General features: G+C 46.0%; 1 protein-coding gene across 7 annotated transcripts in view; it reads right to left on the bottom strand.

Annotated features, from left to right (window-relative positions):
• The window catches only part of LOC110203309 (uncharacterized protein C8orf48-like), a 195,515-nt gene that overhangs the window by 121,485 nt on the left and 57,409 nt on the right, over window positions 1–16,621 (bottom strand). For 5 of the 7 annotated variants that reach the window (XR_013483690.1, XM_078147989.1, XM_078147988.1 and 2 more), the window contains one exon: window positions 15,306–15,458. Coding sequence is in view for 6 of the 7 variants with exons in the window: in XM_078147989.1 (XP_078004115.1) it covers window positions 15,306–15,458 (153 nt within the window). In the remaining variant the exon portion in view is untranslated. Of the gene's footprint in view, window positions 1–6,205; window positions 6,452–10,295; window positions 10,334–15,305; window positions 15,459–16,621 lie in introns of those variants that run through there. The other 2 variants (XM_078147994.1, XM_078147993.1) reach the window with 2 other exon arrangements.

The following is a 16,621-nucleotide window of genomic DNA, read 5'->3' as shown; positions in this document are numbered from 1 at the left end:
GGGTCTCCTTAATGACAGAGCCAAGAGATCAATGTCACTAGATTAAAGAGTACATTTGGGAGGTAAGGTATAAGAAGACTACAAAGGTAAAAGGAGGCAAGGTAACAAAAGCCTTTCAAGGGCTTCCAAAATTCAACACCATGACCTACCCTGGGTACCTTCATCCCCTGCTCCCACCTTTCTCAGCTACCTTCCCCTATGAGAATGGAAGCTCCTCGAGGGCAGGGAATGACTTTCTTTTTGCTTCTATTTGTGTCTCCAGTGCTTAGCACAGTATCTGGAGCATAGCAAGCACTTTGTTTCCTTCCTTAGTTCCATTCTCTTGAACAACCAAGAGCTGAGTCAAAACTCTAACATCACAACAGACAACGGAAGGAAACGCACAAGGACCACTGGGCTGGGAGAGTGACAGACGTGTCCATTTGGGAAATCTCATTCTTGTCAGGGGCAGGGCACATGTGCTACCACTTTGGAGAGCATCTTTCATTCCAAAACTGCTGCTTCTGGAAGAGTTCTGGAAAGAGGGGTCTAGGTTCTTCTTCCGTGAAGCAGGAGGAAGAAGTGTAGTCTTCTGATTCCAAGAGCAGGAAGGAAAGGAAAGAGGATGATGCTTGGAACACAGTAGGTACTTAATCAGTGATTGTTTCATTCCTTCATTCAACAAGAGATGACAAAACCAGACAACTGAAAGTCCTTCTCTCATCAGAAGCCCTGATCACAGCACTAACCATCATTTTTCAGGCGCTCATAATAACCCTGTGACAGCTAGGTGGTGAAGAGGACAGAGAACTGGGCCTGGAGTCAGGAAGATGTGAGTTCCCATCCAGCCTCAGACACTTCCTAGCTGTGTGACCTTGGGCAAGTCACTGTACCCTGTTTGCCTCAGTTTCCTCATCTGTAAAATGAGCTGGAGAAGGAATTGGCAAGCCACTCTAGTATCTTTGCCAAAAAATACCCAGACGGGGTCATGAAGAGTTAAACACGACTGAAATGACTGAACAACAGTAACAACCCAATGATTCACGCACCATTAAAAATTGAGGAAGGTCCCAGGGCTTGGGGAGGGGGGGCTCACCCTGGGATACAACTAAGGAAGAAAACTGACAAGAGGCACAGAGGACGGGCAGTCACGGATGGGGGGTGGAAACCTGTGTCACTGAAGAGAACTCTTGAATTGATGAGACGACAGAACCATTTCCTATTTTCTATAATGGTGTTCGTAGCACCTACGAGTTTTTCCTGCAAGGGGAAGTTTCTGGGTGAAAAATAAAGAAACGAACAAATGAACAAACAAACCAAGGCCTGAAGAGGGACCAGGAAGAGCATGAGGGTGCCCCTGGAACTGCTGCACTGCAAAGCCTTCCTGGACCTGTTTCATAAACATGTGCATCCCCACCCAACAACACTCTGCCTCGCCCCCCACCATGGAAAAAAGGAAATGTGACAGAATAGACTGAAAGTGAGAGGTACAGAAGTGGCAACCACACAGTGACCTTGGAAAGCAAACTTATCATTCCATTCCAACATTTCTAAGAATGCTGTTAACGGTTAGGGACTGTTCTATAAATTGATGATAGGTGATAAGCAACTCTGCCCGTTTTTTCTTTCAATACTTACTTACTTATTGGCTCATTCACACCCTTATTTATTTATTTGTATGGGACAGAGTGAAAAAAGTAACAGCCACCATTTTTAAGCCAGCACGTTATTTCCTATTACCCTTCAGCTAAGTAGTGGGCAGAAATGACAAGAAGCCCATATCTCCAAACCAATATCAAGGGGTGGGCAGCTGAAAAGCTCACAGTGCTCATCTCATCTCACCCATTCAATTCCGTGCCTGCAATGCTGTTCAAAAGAAATAAATGACTACAGCGTGGGGAGCACATGAGAGCACAGGCATGCAGAAAGGATGGGCAGGCTGTGCCACCTGATACCCTGGGGCCCCATAACCACGGCCTGCCCCCTCACCCTTGGCCACATTCTATGGCCCCCTGTGCACTGAGAGCTATTTTTAAGAGTGTTGACAGCAACACAATATACATCCACATGTGAAAATGAAGCGAATGTGTTTTGGGAAAGAAGACATGCAGAGAAGCACAAGAATGCTTTCATGAACTGATTCAGACACAAGTAAGCAGACAGAAGCAGGAAAACAATCTGCACAGCAACGACAGAAACACGGAGACACAGAAGCACAAATGTGAAGGAAGTGCAACCAGGAAAACAACCGAGAGGCCACAAAGTGGGAATGGACAGGAAGGCAAAACGAGGCTGGATCTAGCAGGACCCTGACCAAGCCTGGCCTGAGACGGATAAGAAAATGCCAGTCCCTCCCTGACTTACAGAGTTGGGGATTATGGGTGGGGAGTACACGAAGGCTGCCAGGCTCAGGTGATCTGCTGGTTATTGTCTCTCTCTCTCTCTTTCTCCCTTGATATGTCTCTCTCCCTCGATCTCTCTCTCTCAATCTCTAGCTCTCTGTTTTTCTCTGTCCCTCTCTCCCCATTCCCTCTGTTTCCTAATTTCTTTCTTATCTGTCATTCCCAACTAGGGATCACTGAGTAAGGTGGTAGGGAGGAAAGAAGGTAAAGTCTAAACAACAAAAAGTACCAATGGGAACTTTAAAATGTCTACGTAAAGTAAAAACCAGAAGACTCCTTCCTGCCGGCTCTGCTCCCACATGCCAGCTCCTCTGCCTCTCTGTGAAGCTGATGCCAAGGCCGATATCTGGAGTCAAGTTCTGCTCTCTGCCCTTCCTGCCTCCCTCTGATGAAGATGTCACTGCACAGGGAGATGGCCAGGCAACTCTGATCAAATGAGTGTCCCAGTTAACAGAGACTACTGAGTGGCTGTACCCACAGCTTATGATGGACTGAGACCCCAGTAACTCCTAGCCTGAGTGAACCGCCCAGCGATCAACAGGAAGACCGTAAAGGGTGCAGAACCAGGAGCGGCCCTTCAGCCTTGGTGCAAGGGAGCGTTAACACCTTGGTGCTCCTTTAGCCCCTGGCTGCCTAAAGGAAGACTCCTGAGGTCCCGTGAAAGAAAGTCAGCCTGCTCTACCGAGGGGATACGCCCTTAGGAGTCAGTCATCTGTAGCAGTCCAGAGAAGCAGCTGTGCAGGAAGAACCCAGCTCCAGAGAGGCACCTGCTCTTCACCTTTTTCCTTCATCCCTCTCCTCCACCATGCCGCAGCAGCCCCCTCCCCCACCCAGAAGGTCCCTCTGCTCCTCCCTCTCTCAAGCCTCACCCTGGTCAATTCCTCTCAGAAACCCCATCTGAAGGAAGGGTCCAGGGCAACTGTGGTCACTCCGTCATTCCTCTCCAGGTTCTGCTTCTGTCTTCTGCTCTTCTTGGTCCATCATGCCCCTCCCAAAGTACCTCCTCCCCATCCCCACTGGTCAGCTTCCTCTTAGGTTCTGTCTTTCTCCATCAGAATGTAAGCTCCTGGCGGGCAGGAGTGTCCTGCTCCAGACACAGCACAGTGCCTGGCACACACTAAATGCTTAATTAAGGCACGTTGACTAGTACCCTTCCTTGTGCCTCTTCCAGAGTGCAGAGGGAGGGGGAGGGGATTCCCTTCCCAACTCCTTCCATGCTAAGGAACAAATCCCCAACAGCAGTCACTGCGCCTAGCAGAAAGCAGGACCAGTGGATGAGGACGCACAGCTGAACAAGTCAGGGCTGGCAGGGAGGTGAAGGACCAGCCCCCAGGGAGGCCAGCAGAGTGACCTACCCTGCACGGGGGCTGCACCCAGGGGTAGCAGCATGACTATGGCAGGAGATGAGAAAGTCTGTGCAGACCCAGCAGTGCCTTGGCCCCACATATGCATTCCCTAGGTGTGCACCTCCCTGCTAGTGCACGCCATGACACCCACGTCCAAGCGGCCCATGCTGCTGAGTGCTCCCCACAAACATACACAAGGAGCTAGCCACTCCCCTTCCCTACCCCCATTCCCTCTGCGTATCATCTGGCCTCAGTCAGAAGCAGTGCGCAGCTCTAAGATGGCGCCTTCCTACACAATTAGGGCACGCTGTAGATCGATGCTATGTGGCAGGCTTTTCCTTTGGGGAGGAGAGGCTTCAAATCAAGGCTTCCCGTGAACAACTGACAACCAGGGAAATCAGTGTAGACTGCCATCGTAGGAGTGTATTTCCCATTGAGAAATAGAAAGCAGCCCCAGCCCTGGCAAGGCTCTTGACCATCTCCTAATGCTGAAGCCTCCTGTATGCCTGAGGGGACCCCGGGCCTATCTTGACAGTCATACATGATGTTAAAGAGGAGACTGTGAAAGGCATACTTTTAATTTTCATTTATCACCAGTCTTATCTAGTCCTGTGTTTTCATTCCCGTTTTCTGAGACCAAATCGTGTCACTGATGAATGGCACACCATTCCCTATCCTAACAGGGTGCTGACTGATCTCAGGTCACGTCCAATGTAGTTTGGTTCCATAAATTCCCCGCTGCCATTTGGGACCTTTACAGTGAAGGTTCCAGCTTCCTCTTTCTTTCTGTCTTCCACTAATGGCTCTGGCTTTCAATTGAACCAGGGGGACAATGGCCTGAAGCACAAGAATTCTGTCTCCATTATAGACCTATTTGTTTTTCTTCCTGACAGAAGCAGCTGGGAGCAGCTTTTACAGCCCATAAGTAAACCTACAGAAACCACACTTGTTAGAAGCCCCAACAACAAAATGAGCTGGGGTCTGCAGACAGAAACACAGCCTTGGTGGAATGGCTGGATGGCGACAATCTAGCCACAGGGCAACTATCCTGGGACCTGCGTTCTCCCTCGCTGTGTCATGATTTTGACATCTCCTCTGTCATTGTCGTCACTCTCAAATCACCAGGCTCTGTGGCTTAATAGAGAGATGAGAGACATGGGGGTGGAACAGGGAAGGGAGGAGGAGGAAGAGACAGGGATGGAGAGAGGGAGGAGGAGAGAGGGAGAAAGGGAGAAAGAGAGGGAGGGAGGAAGGGAAAGAGAAAGACAGAGGGAGGGAGAGAGAGAGAGAGAGAGAGAGAGAGAGAGAGAGAGAGAGAGAGAGAGAGACAGAGACAGAGAGAGAGACAGAGAGAGAGAGAGAGAGACAGAGAGAGAGAGAGAGAGAGAGAGACAGAGACAGAGAGAGAGAGAGAGAGAGAGAGAGAGAGAGAGAGAGAGAGAGAGAGAGAGAGAGAGAGAGACTCCAAGCGAGAAAGCCCCAAGTTCAAGGCTCATCCCTGCCACAGAATAGCTATGTAACCAGCAAAAACCACTGACCTACTGCCACCAACACACAGAAGAGGAGGCCTAAAAGTGGCAACCCCCAGCCACCCGGCTCCCACATGACCCTTCCTGCTTCCAGCCCAGCCTTCATCCAGAGAGTTTACTTTGTGCCCAGCGGGGCCAGCCATCCCCACCACCTGCCTGGAAAGGTGTGGGCATGCCAGTCTAGTTAAAGCAGCAAGGCTTCCCGAGGGAGAGCCAGGAGGCAGCACTCTGTGCCAGGTAATTCAAAGCACCATCACCATTCCCATGACTACCGTCCATATCCTCTTGGACCCCGATGCGGACAGCTCAGGATCCTGAGTTCAAGAGCTTCCAGCATGGGCCGTCACACATCCACCTGGGAAGTGTCCCTGGCAATGGCTCCTCACCACCTAGAACAGAAAGCTGTCCCCACCAAAGTCAACGTCCAATGGTGCAACATCAGAAACAGATACGGTCTGATCAGTGGAAACCGCCTTACAAAAGAGGCATTGTTGCCCCCTGCTTTGCCACTCCCCCCTAAGGACCATGGGACCTTCCCATTTGATTTGCCACTGAAAAACATCCCAATGTGTCCTCTCCCCCAGGAGAATGTGAACCCTTGAATGCAGGGACTGATTTTTCATGCTGTGTCCTCTGAATGGAATGTTCTTCTCCCTCTTCCACTGCTGAGTCTATCACTCGAGGTGGGTGGCCTCATGTGGCATCTACATGCTGCACCTCCATAATGCACCCCAAATGTAGTTTTATATCTTAGACTTATAGGTGTTTGGGTTCTATCCCCCTACTAGGCTGCAGGCAGGGGAAGGAACTCTGTCTTCTCTAAATTGTGCCTGAGGCCCTGTGCACGAGCTACTCCAGGGGTCTTCGTCGAAGTGCCCACCTCTGGACAGAACCCTTAAGCGGGTGTCTACTGTGTACCTGCAGGAAGGACGGGAGGTACGCAGACACATAACAGAAACATTTGTTTATTGATTATGTTATTATTAACAGCTGGCTGCATCAAAGGGCTTTAGGTGGACAAGAGGATGGAGATGAGAGGCCCTTCTATTTCAATCCAATCTCCTCCTCTGGGGCCAAGCTGAACCCCACTCTACTCAACCTGACCTCGAGCATTTAGTCTTGTCCAGATGGTCTCTGGGTCATCTGAAAGCCTGGGAAGGCTTTGGTGGATGTCTCCAATGAAGCTGAGAAAGTCCTAGAGGACAAGAAGATAGGAACCAGTGACAAGAACAATGGTACCAGAACTATGCCCAAAGGGCTATAAAAAAGTGCATACCCTTTGACCCAGCAAGAGCACTTCTAGGGCTGTATCCAGAGAGATCATACAAATGGGAAAAGGACCCACATGTACAAAAACATTTACAGCAGCTCTTTGTGTGGTGGCAAAGAATTGGAAATTGAGAAGATGCTCATCAACTGGGGAATGGCTGAGCAAGTTGTGGTATATGAAGGTAATGGAATACTATTGTGCTATAAGAAATGATGAACAGGCTGACTTCAAAAAAAACCTGGAAAGACTGGTATGGTCTAAGGCTGAGTGAAGTGAACAGAACGAGGAGGACGCTGTACACAGTAACAGCCACGTTGTGTCATGACTAATATTGACAGACTTAACCCTTCTCAGCAATACAAGGATCTAAGACACCTCCAAAGGATTCATGATGCAAAATGCTATCCACAAAGAAGAAAGAACTATGGAGTTTGAATGCAGATCGAAGCATACTATTTGCTATTTTTTGCTTCTGTTCTGTTTTGAAAGTTTCTCCTTTCTGGTGATTCCTCCTATTGGCTCTAATTCTTACTTATAACGTCACTAATACGAAAATGTGTTTAATAGGAATGTATATGTATAGCCTGTATTTGACTGCGCACCATCTTGGGGAGGGAGGTGGGGAGGGCTAGGTAGAAAAAATTGAAGCTCAGAAGCTTATGAAAGTGACTGTTGATAATTCAAAATAAATTAATTTTAAAAAAGAGAACAATGGCACTGAGGACTACTGAGACAAGGATGAGGACAACCACAACTCCTCCTTCTCCTCCTCCACCTGTTCTTATAGCACTGGACACTGAACAAACCTTGGTGGGTCTTCTGTCTGAGGACCAGACTACCTTGGGTGGAGAGGCCGATCCCTGTAAGGACGGCAGCTGGCAATGAAGTTTTCATCCAGAGCTGTCATGCAGCCCTGGAAGGAAGGGAGGGGAAGGCACCTTCCCATGGAGCTTCTCTGGGGCCACGCCTGGGCACTGTTACCCCACAGAAGGCAGGCTCCATTGTTTTGTTGTTGTTCTTTCCACTGACATGGCTTTCCCGACTGTCCTGACTTCACTCTGCATCAGTTCACATGAGTCTTGCCAAGAGTCTCTGAATTCTTCATTTGATGTTAACACAGTGAAATTCCATTCCTGTCATATATGACCCCTTGGTGAACTATGCCACGACCAAAAGGCATTGTCTTGGTTTCCATGTCTTTATAACTCTAAAAAGTGCTTCTGTGGGTAGTTTGGTAGACATGGGGCCTTGCTTCTGAGCACTGACCTGCTTCAGGTCTATGCCTAGCAGTGAAATCTCCGAGTCCGAGGGCAGGAGGGTATTTGAGTCCCTTTTTTCACATAATTACAAATGGCTTTCCAGAATGGTTAAATGGATTCACAGATCCACCAACAGTGCCGGGACTGGGCCTGTCTTTCCACAAATCTTCCAACAGTAACTCTGCCCATCTTTTGGCACCCAGTTTGCTGGCTGGTAGGAGAAACTTCAGGTTGGCTTTGATTGGCATTTCTCTTCTTAAAGAGTGACTTGAGGCATATGGCTGTTAACAGCACACAGTCTTTTGGACAACTGTTAGTTCATACCCTGTGATCACTTCTCCATTGGAGCATGGCAGATGTTTTGTATAGCAGACACTAATTGGGAGATTGATAGAAAGTTTTCATCTAGCTGACTGCTTCCCTTACACTCAATGCACTGATTCTGTGTGTGCAACAGCTCTTCAAATTCACGTGACCAAAATGATCAATTTTATCATTCTATCTCAATCGTGGGATTCCCTCTGACCCTTGCCATGCCACCTCTCAAGAAACTGAATCGGCTCAAGAATGACAGAATTCTGGCATGAATCCACCTGAAGTCCCCCCTGAAACCTGACCCCTCAGCTGCTCTAATAAGAGACCAGTGGCATCCCAGGGAACCAGGGGCACTGCCTACAAGACATCATAATCATCATCATCAAAGTCGTAATAGACATAACAGACAAAATAATAGACAAGCAGACAGACAATAGCATTTATAGAACACTAAGGTTTGTAAGTGCTTTACACACATTACGTCATTTGGTCCTCACAACAACCACAGGAGGTAGGTGTGATTATTTACCTCCATTTTACAGAGAAGGAATCTGAGGCAGACAAAGGGTAAGTGACTTGGCCAGCATCACCTGGCTAGTAAATGTCTGAGACCAAACTGGAACTCAGGTCAATTCCATTCAAGTCAGTAAACATGCATTAAGCGCCTCCTATGTGCCACGCACTGTACTGAGTGCTGGGGATAAAAAAGAGGCAGAAGACAGCTCCTGCCTTCAAGGAGCTTACAGTCTGATGAAGGAGACAGCATGCAAACAAACACATGAAAAGCAGGCTCTCTACAGGATCACCAGGAAATGATGAAGAGAAGGAAAGCCCTAGAATTAAGAAAGGTTGGGGAAGGCTTCCTGTAGAAGGTGAGATTTTAGACGGGAAGTGAGGGAAGAAAAGGAGGTCAACAGAGGGAGTGGAGGAAGGACAGCATTCCAGGCGTGGGAAACAGCCAGAGAAAATGCCCACGTACGGAGGTGGAGGGTCTTGTTGATGGAACAGCCAGGAGGCCAGGGTCACTGGGCAGAAGAGAACATGTCAGGGAATGATGGGTAAGAAGACTAGAAAGGCAGGAGGGGGCTAGGTGATGACAGGCTTTGAATGCCAAATACAGCATTTCCAAATGCATGTACACATGCACGCACACACATGCACACACACAGAGAAACACACAAAGTTTGGTACCAAAATACATAAAACTCAAGGAGGAATCAGGTTGGAACTCAGAGAGGGGAGAGGTGGCTCAAGAGGCAGAGTAGGGTCAGGGAGAGATTGGTCACAAGCAAAACAAACTCTGACTTTGAAGGGAGGATCACAAAGCTGAGAACAAAGTAAAGAGAGAAATGGTAAGAGACTACGCCCAAAGACGGGTTGAGGGGAAGACAAGAGGAGGAGGAACAGAACAGAAGCAGATTGCACCTATAATACAGCTCACTAGTGAGGAGCACAGCCCCCCCCCTTCTATCAAGACGGAAGGCGGGATCAAAGAAAGCAACAGGTATAAAAGGATAGGACAAAGGGAAAGGTACACTAAACAATCATTCCACTGAATTAGAATGGGATGAACCACCTAGGAAATAGAGGAAGGTAGCTGAATGGCCTAGAAAGGAGGATCTGAAGATAGGTTGGGAACAAGAAACACACTTAAAACAGATTCACTCAGAGTTAAAATAAGGGTTGGGAGCAAAAGGCTGAAAATCAAAGCAGAGAATAACACAACTGAAAGCAACCCCTCCCCTGCCATCAATTGATAAATACATAAGACTAGGGGCTGGGTGCTCAGGGGAAAAAATGATCAAAGAGACAAGTCAGTACTTAATCTGATTAAAATAAAAGAGAAAAACACCAAATGGGCAGTATCAAACATGAAAAAGGAGAAATGGGAATAAATGAGGACCAAATAAAGGAAATGACAGGAAATTATTTTGTTCAACCATACGCAAATGAAATTGACAACTTAACTGAAACAGATTAATAGCAACATATATCTAAAATATGCAGATTAACAAGAATTTTACAGAAGATTAAATGAAAAATTTACATACCCCAATCTTTGAAAAAGAAATTGAACAAGCCACAAATGAACTCTCAATGAAAAATAAATTACACAACCACATGGATTTATAAGTAATTCCTACCAAACATTAAAAAAAATAATGTGGTTGCAAAAAGGGGAGAAGGGACTGTACCAAATTTCTTCTGTGACACAGGTCATAGGTCTTCATACCTATAGTAGAGAGAGGTCCAATTAGAGAAAGAAAACTGTACCCCAGGATCCATAACGAATATCAATTTGCAAAAACTGTAAACAAAACATTAGCAAACAAGTTACAGCAACACATCAAAAAGCCTTCAAATCTTTGCAGCAAGGTTCTTTGATAAAGGTCTGATATCAAAGTTATATACATGGATGAAAAATATACAGGAATGAAAGCCATTCTCCCAACAAATGATCAAAGATATCAATGGGCACAAATTATTTATAGCCATATAAAAATGTTCCAAGTCCCTAAGGATTACAGACAAAACTGAGAGGGGCATCTGCCCTGGTCTCAGAGGGATCCAATAGAGAGTCTCCCCTGAAAAGGCATTCACTATGGATGGTGAAGACCTACAAACATTCCTCTTTGCAGAAGACAAGAAGCTCCTTGTTTGGATCAAGCCCTACGACACTTCAGAGCCTCTTGGAAGAGACTTGTAACCAGCCCAAACATCCACAGAGGAAATTAATCCAGTAAGTGAAGAATGTCTCTTCTCCAGATGATGGCATCAGCTGGATGCACGTCCTCAAGAGCTTATCTACATGGTACGCGATCCACTGGCATCCTTGTGATGCCCAAAGACGGTAAGGATGTCCCGTTCCTACCAAATTCTACAGGAAAATTAGGGGAGAATAACGCCCAAGAGGTCCATAAGAAGAATAGGTCCTGATGGGCTGGGAGCTAGAATACTTAGGGAACACACTCATCAATGAGGTCGCAGAACCATTTGAATATGTGAGCATGCACCAACCAGCAGAGATATTGAGAAGGTAAAAGAAATGCAAAAAAAAAAAAAAAGGAGGATCTTCTCATTTCCCTCACTAGGGAACCTGCTGCTTATCCAGCTGATACCAACGTATCTGAAGGAAAGGAAGACTGCCATGCATGGGGGCAAAAACATCTCGGAAACGACTGATACTGAAAGAAGGTGACTGAAAGGACATCAACAACTATCTACCTGTGTGCCTACTTTCCCACAGACACAAAATTTTAGTGAAAATCACAAACACATGCATCAAGGGCATTCTCCATGAAGGTATTTAACAGGGAAGGAGGTAACTTTTACAGAGAATAGCAGACTGAATCTTAACCATGAGATAACTGTCTGAAAGATGTGGAGAAGACAAGATCCCACTGTGATGATGGTTTCTTGACTATAAAAAGCATTCAGTTTCCTAGAACAAAACGCCACCTCAAAGGCTCTAGTCTCAAAAGGTGTCTCCCACCCATGCATCCAAATTATTCAATGCTTTTAAATATGAAACAATGGAGAATGAACAAGGAATGACTGAAGAAAGCCCCTATGAAGCACTTACTAGGTACACAGCTTTGTACTAGGCTCTGGGGAAACAGATGAACAGTAGGACAGTGCCTGATCTTCATGGGCTCCCATTCTAATGAAAGAGATAACAAATACGAAAACTCTGACTGGCAAGTCAGATGGAAAAGTCCCACGGTCCTTAGGCTGCAGTGGCATAGTAGATGGCAATGCATTTTAATGTCATTTCCATAATAAGATCATACCCATTTCTGATAGGGAGCCAAGCACTTTGTGGATAAGAGCTTTTTTTTTCTGCTGGGGGTGGGGGGGAGGGTCTACAAATGAAGTGGCTATAGAACCTGCAGGAGCAGTTGCCAGGCAAGATTTCTCCAAGGATCACAACCTGACACGATGGCTGCTGACACCAGGCTGGAAGCATTACAATTTCAAAGGGTCTTGGGCTCAAGGTCTTGGCCATCTCCATCAGGGTCTGAGAGGAGATAGTGGTCAAGAACTTGGCTGGTGACCCTCTGATCACAAATAACGGGCAAGCCCTATAACAGGGAGACAAATGATCATTGAAGATATCTGCCCTGGTCTCAGAGGGATCCAATAGAGAGTCTCCCCTGAAAAGGCATTCGCTATGGATGGTGTAGACCTACAAACATTCCTCTTTGCAGAAGACAGAAGCTCCTTGTTTGGATCAAGCCCTACGACACTTCAGAGCCTCTTGGAAGAGACTTGTAACCAGCCCAGTAAGTGAAGAATGTCTCTTCTCCAGATGATGGCATCAGCTGGATGCACGTCCTCAAGAGCTTATCTACATGGTACGCGATCCACTGGCATCCTTGTGATGCCCAAAGACGGTAAGGATGTCCCGTTCCTACCAAATTCTACAGGAAAATTAGGGGAGAATAACGCCCAAGAGGTCCATAAGAAGAATAGGTCCTGATGGGCTGGGAGCTAGAATACTTAGGGAACACACTCATCAGTGAGGTCACAGAACCATTTAAATATGTGAGCATGCACCAACCAGCAGAGATATTGAGAAGGTAAAAGAAACGCAAAAAAAAAAAAAAAAGGAGGATCTTCTCATTTCCCTCACTAGGGAACCTGCTGCTTATCCAGCAAATAAATAAATAAATAAATAAATGAACAGGAATCAAATAACACAGTTGAGCAGAATTTTGGGAAAATTGGACTTGAGTGGGGGGGTTGGTATGGAGACTTTTGAGTGAGAATCTTAGAGCATACATTCAGTTTTCAGACTCCAAGGAGACTTAGCCAGAAATTGCTAAGGCATGAAGAATTCAGACACAAAAGAAGCATAAGTCTTAATAATATCCTTTGTTTTCTGTAATGTGACAAAAATTTAAGAAAAAATGGACGTAGGAAGAAAAAGGCCTAAACAGGAGATGAAACGTGATGATTTCAACAGTGGGGATAACAAAGACCCAATCACAAAAACAACATTAAAGAGAAGGGTAACCACAAGATAATATAATAAGAATGTTTATGGGCTGTGACTCCAATGCTCACCAGGGGAAAATTTATATCCTAAAACACTTATATTAACAAATATAAGTAAGAGAATACTAATGACTTGAGGGGCATGCAACAAAGCAGCACAAGGTCAAGGAGACAGTGCAAGCCTGGGATCCAGGCAAACCTGGGTTCTCTGCCTCTGACACATGTGGCCTGTCAATGAAACTCTCAGGGACCCAGGTGACTCTCTAAAGACTCCAAGTTACAGTTGAGGTCTTGATTGGCACTCGTATGAGGACATGGCAGACTACACTAAAGCCTTAGACTGTGTGGATCACAACAAAATGTGGCAAAATGTGCAAACCTTCAAAGACAAGGAAATACCAGATCATTTGACTGGTCCCCGTACGTGGGCCAAAAAGCAACAGTTAGAACCGAACATGAAACAACTGATTGGTTTAAGATTGGAAAAGGAGTATGACAAGGCTGCGTATTGTCACCTTATCTATTTAACTCAGATGCAGAGTACATCATGTGAAATGCCAGGCTGCATGGTTAAAGCTGGAATTAAGGTTGCCAGGAGAAAGATCAACAGTCTCAGATATGCAGAAGATACCACTCTGATGGCAGAAGATGAGGAAGAATTGAGAAGTCTCTTGATGACAGCGAAAGAGGAGAGTGCAAAGGCTGGCCTGAAGCTTAACATCAAAACTACTATGATCCTGGCAACTAGTCCCACCACTTCCAGGCAAAGAGAGGATGAAGAAATGAAAGCAGGAGTCAGATTTTATATTCTTGGGCTCAAAGATCACTGCAGACAGTGACTACAGCCATGAATTAAAAGATGCTTGCTCCTTTGAAAGAAAGCTATGGCAACTCTGGACAGCATTCTAAAAAGCAGAGACATCCCCTTGCCGACAAAGGTTGGCACAATCAAGGCTCTGGGCTTCCCAGTAGCAATGTCAGGATGTGAGAGCTGGACTACAAGGAAAGCTGAATGCTGCAAAATCAACGCTTTCCCATCATGGTGCTGGAGAAGACTTTTGACGGTCTCATGGACAGCAAGGAAATCAAATCAGCCCATAAAGAAATTAATTCAGGCTATTTACTGGAAGGTCAAATACTGAAGCTGAAGCTTAAATGCTTTGGCCACATAACAAGAAGCCAAGACCCATTGGAAAAGAACTTGATGTTGGGAAACAATGAAGACAAAAGGAGAAGGGGAAGGCAGAGGATGAGATGGATAGATAGATAGTGTCATGCAAACAACAAACATGAACTTGGAAAAACTCTGAGAGATGGCAGAGGATAGAAGGGACTTGTGTGCTGAATGACCAAACGACAAAAATACATCTGATAACCTTAAATAACTAATTTCACAAAACGTGAAAGAAAGGGAGGGAAGAAAACCAAGTTACCAAAATCAAAATGAAACGAGAGGAATTCACAATGATTAGCAGAGAAATAAAGAAAATTCTCTGAAACTACTTGTACTCAGTTATATTTCAAGAAAAGGGAAAAATGAAATTAAGGGGATAAATAATGAAAAAATATGAAATACCTGAACTGGCACAACCTGTAACCTAAACAATGTAATCACAGAAAGAGAAATTGAGCAACCTACACATGAATTCCCACCGGGGGACAAAAAAAAAACCCTTCAGGACCACATAGATTTGCAAGTAAATTGTATTAAACATTCAAAAACAAATCATCTCTCTATGCTCCTATGAAAGTACTTTCAAGAACAGAGGACGAAGGCACCAGCCTCCTTCTATGAGACAAATATAACCTTGTTATCCAAACCAAAGAAGGACAGAGAAAGAACCCTAAAGAAATATCCCTTAATAAATACTGATGCAAAAACATTCAACAAGCAAGGACACAGCAGCCACTGAGATGTTTTTTGCTCCTTCGGAGATTCGCCTAACGGGAAAATATGTTTTGCGTGATTTCATACGTACAGTTGATATCGTATTGTTTGCCTTTTCAATGGGGTGGAGGAGAGAAGCTGCAAGTCAATTTATGAAGAAAAGGACATGGAAGATAAATAAATAATAACCATTACGGGGAGAACAGTGTGACTGCTTGTGCCAGCTGCTTCACGGAAGCCTGTGAGGAAAGCTCCTGGCCAGCCTCCACACTCTCCAGAAACATGGGCTGTTACCAACTTGTGCAGAGGAGTCACTAACTTTGGTGTGCTGATGCTCCTCCATCTTCTCTTTGAGTAGAGCGGACTCGAGGAAGGTCTTTTTCTGGCGCAGAAAGGTCAGCTGGGACAGTTCTCCTCTTTTCTTAGTGCACTCTGGGCACTGGGAACACTTGTGCTCTCTAACTGCTGATGCCTTGAAATGAGAAATTGGAGTAAGAAATTACCGGATGCCATTAGCCCTCGTCCTGTTGTTATCCAGCTCCTTTCTGAAAGGAACGGTCAACACACATACTTGTAAGAAGGAATGACAAGAACTGACATCTTTATGGAGCCTAATGCTGAAAACGGACTCTTGTTAGATTAATCCCCACCATTATCTTGTCACGTAGGAGAGTGGGTTTCCCTGTCTGACAAAGGAAGAAATGGAGGGAAACTGCATCAGCCAGGGTCACACAGCTAGTTCAGGGGCAGAGGTGAGACACGGACCTAGGTCCCTCAATCCAAGGCTGGGGTCGAAAGAGAAACAAATTGAAAACATTGCCTATGATAATGACGACTGCTAGCATTCGTAGAGCATATAGGGCTTACGAAGCACTTTCCAAATAGTATCCCATGTTACACTCACAACAAGATGGGGGGGTAGAGGCTACCATTATCCTCCCTTTACAAATGAGCAGCCTGAGGCAGACAGAGGTAAAGTGACTTGCCTGGGTCACCCAGCTGCTGAGTGTCTGAGCCTGCATTGTGAAAATCAGGTCTTCCTGACCCCAGGTCCAGCACTCTCTTCACTAAACCACCAGATGCCCCAAAAAGGGAACTAGAGAGCTGGCAGCAGACAGCATTTGACATCCTCGCACACACTTTCTGCTAGGATTTAATTTCCTTCAGAGGAAGAGGACTTTGTTATCATCCACCAAAGAACTGAGTAGTTGTCAAGTCAAGCTATATCCTAGGTGCGTGTGTGAGTGCATGTGTGCATGTGTGTGTACATCTGAGATTAGTGCCAAGCTTCCTGGAAACAAACAGAATGCCAAAATCTCCTGATCTGAAAGGTGCTCAGAGGCTGCAGAGTCTCGCCCCTTCCTCTCACAGGCCACCTGCTGGTGCAGGCCCTACTCACCTAACACTTGGGATACTGCAACAGCCTGCAGGTGGGTCTGCCTGCCTCAAGTCTCTCCCTACTCTAATCCATGCTCCATTCAGCCACCAAAGAGATATTCCTGAAGCACAGGCCTCACCACATCACCACCCTCCCCACTCAATGAACTCCACTGGCACCCTATTGGCCCAGGATCAAATACAAAATGCTCCATTTGGCATTCAGAGCCCTTCATCATCCAGGCCCCTACTCTCTTT

Source organism: Phascolarctos cinereus, unplaced genomic scaffold, assembly GCF_003287225.1.
Source record: "Phascolarctos cinereus isolate Bilbo 61053 unplaced genomic scaffold, phaCin_HiC Scaffold_8;HRSCAF=390, whole genome shotgun sequence".
In the NCBI taxonomy this organism is placed as follows: domain Eukaryota; kingdom Metazoa; phylum Chordata; class Mammalia; order Diprotodontia; family Phascolarctidae; genus Phascolarctos; species Phascolarctos cinereus.
The sequence above is the reverse complement of the archived record's forward strand: the minus strand, read 5'-3'. Positions and strand labels throughout refer to the sequence as shown.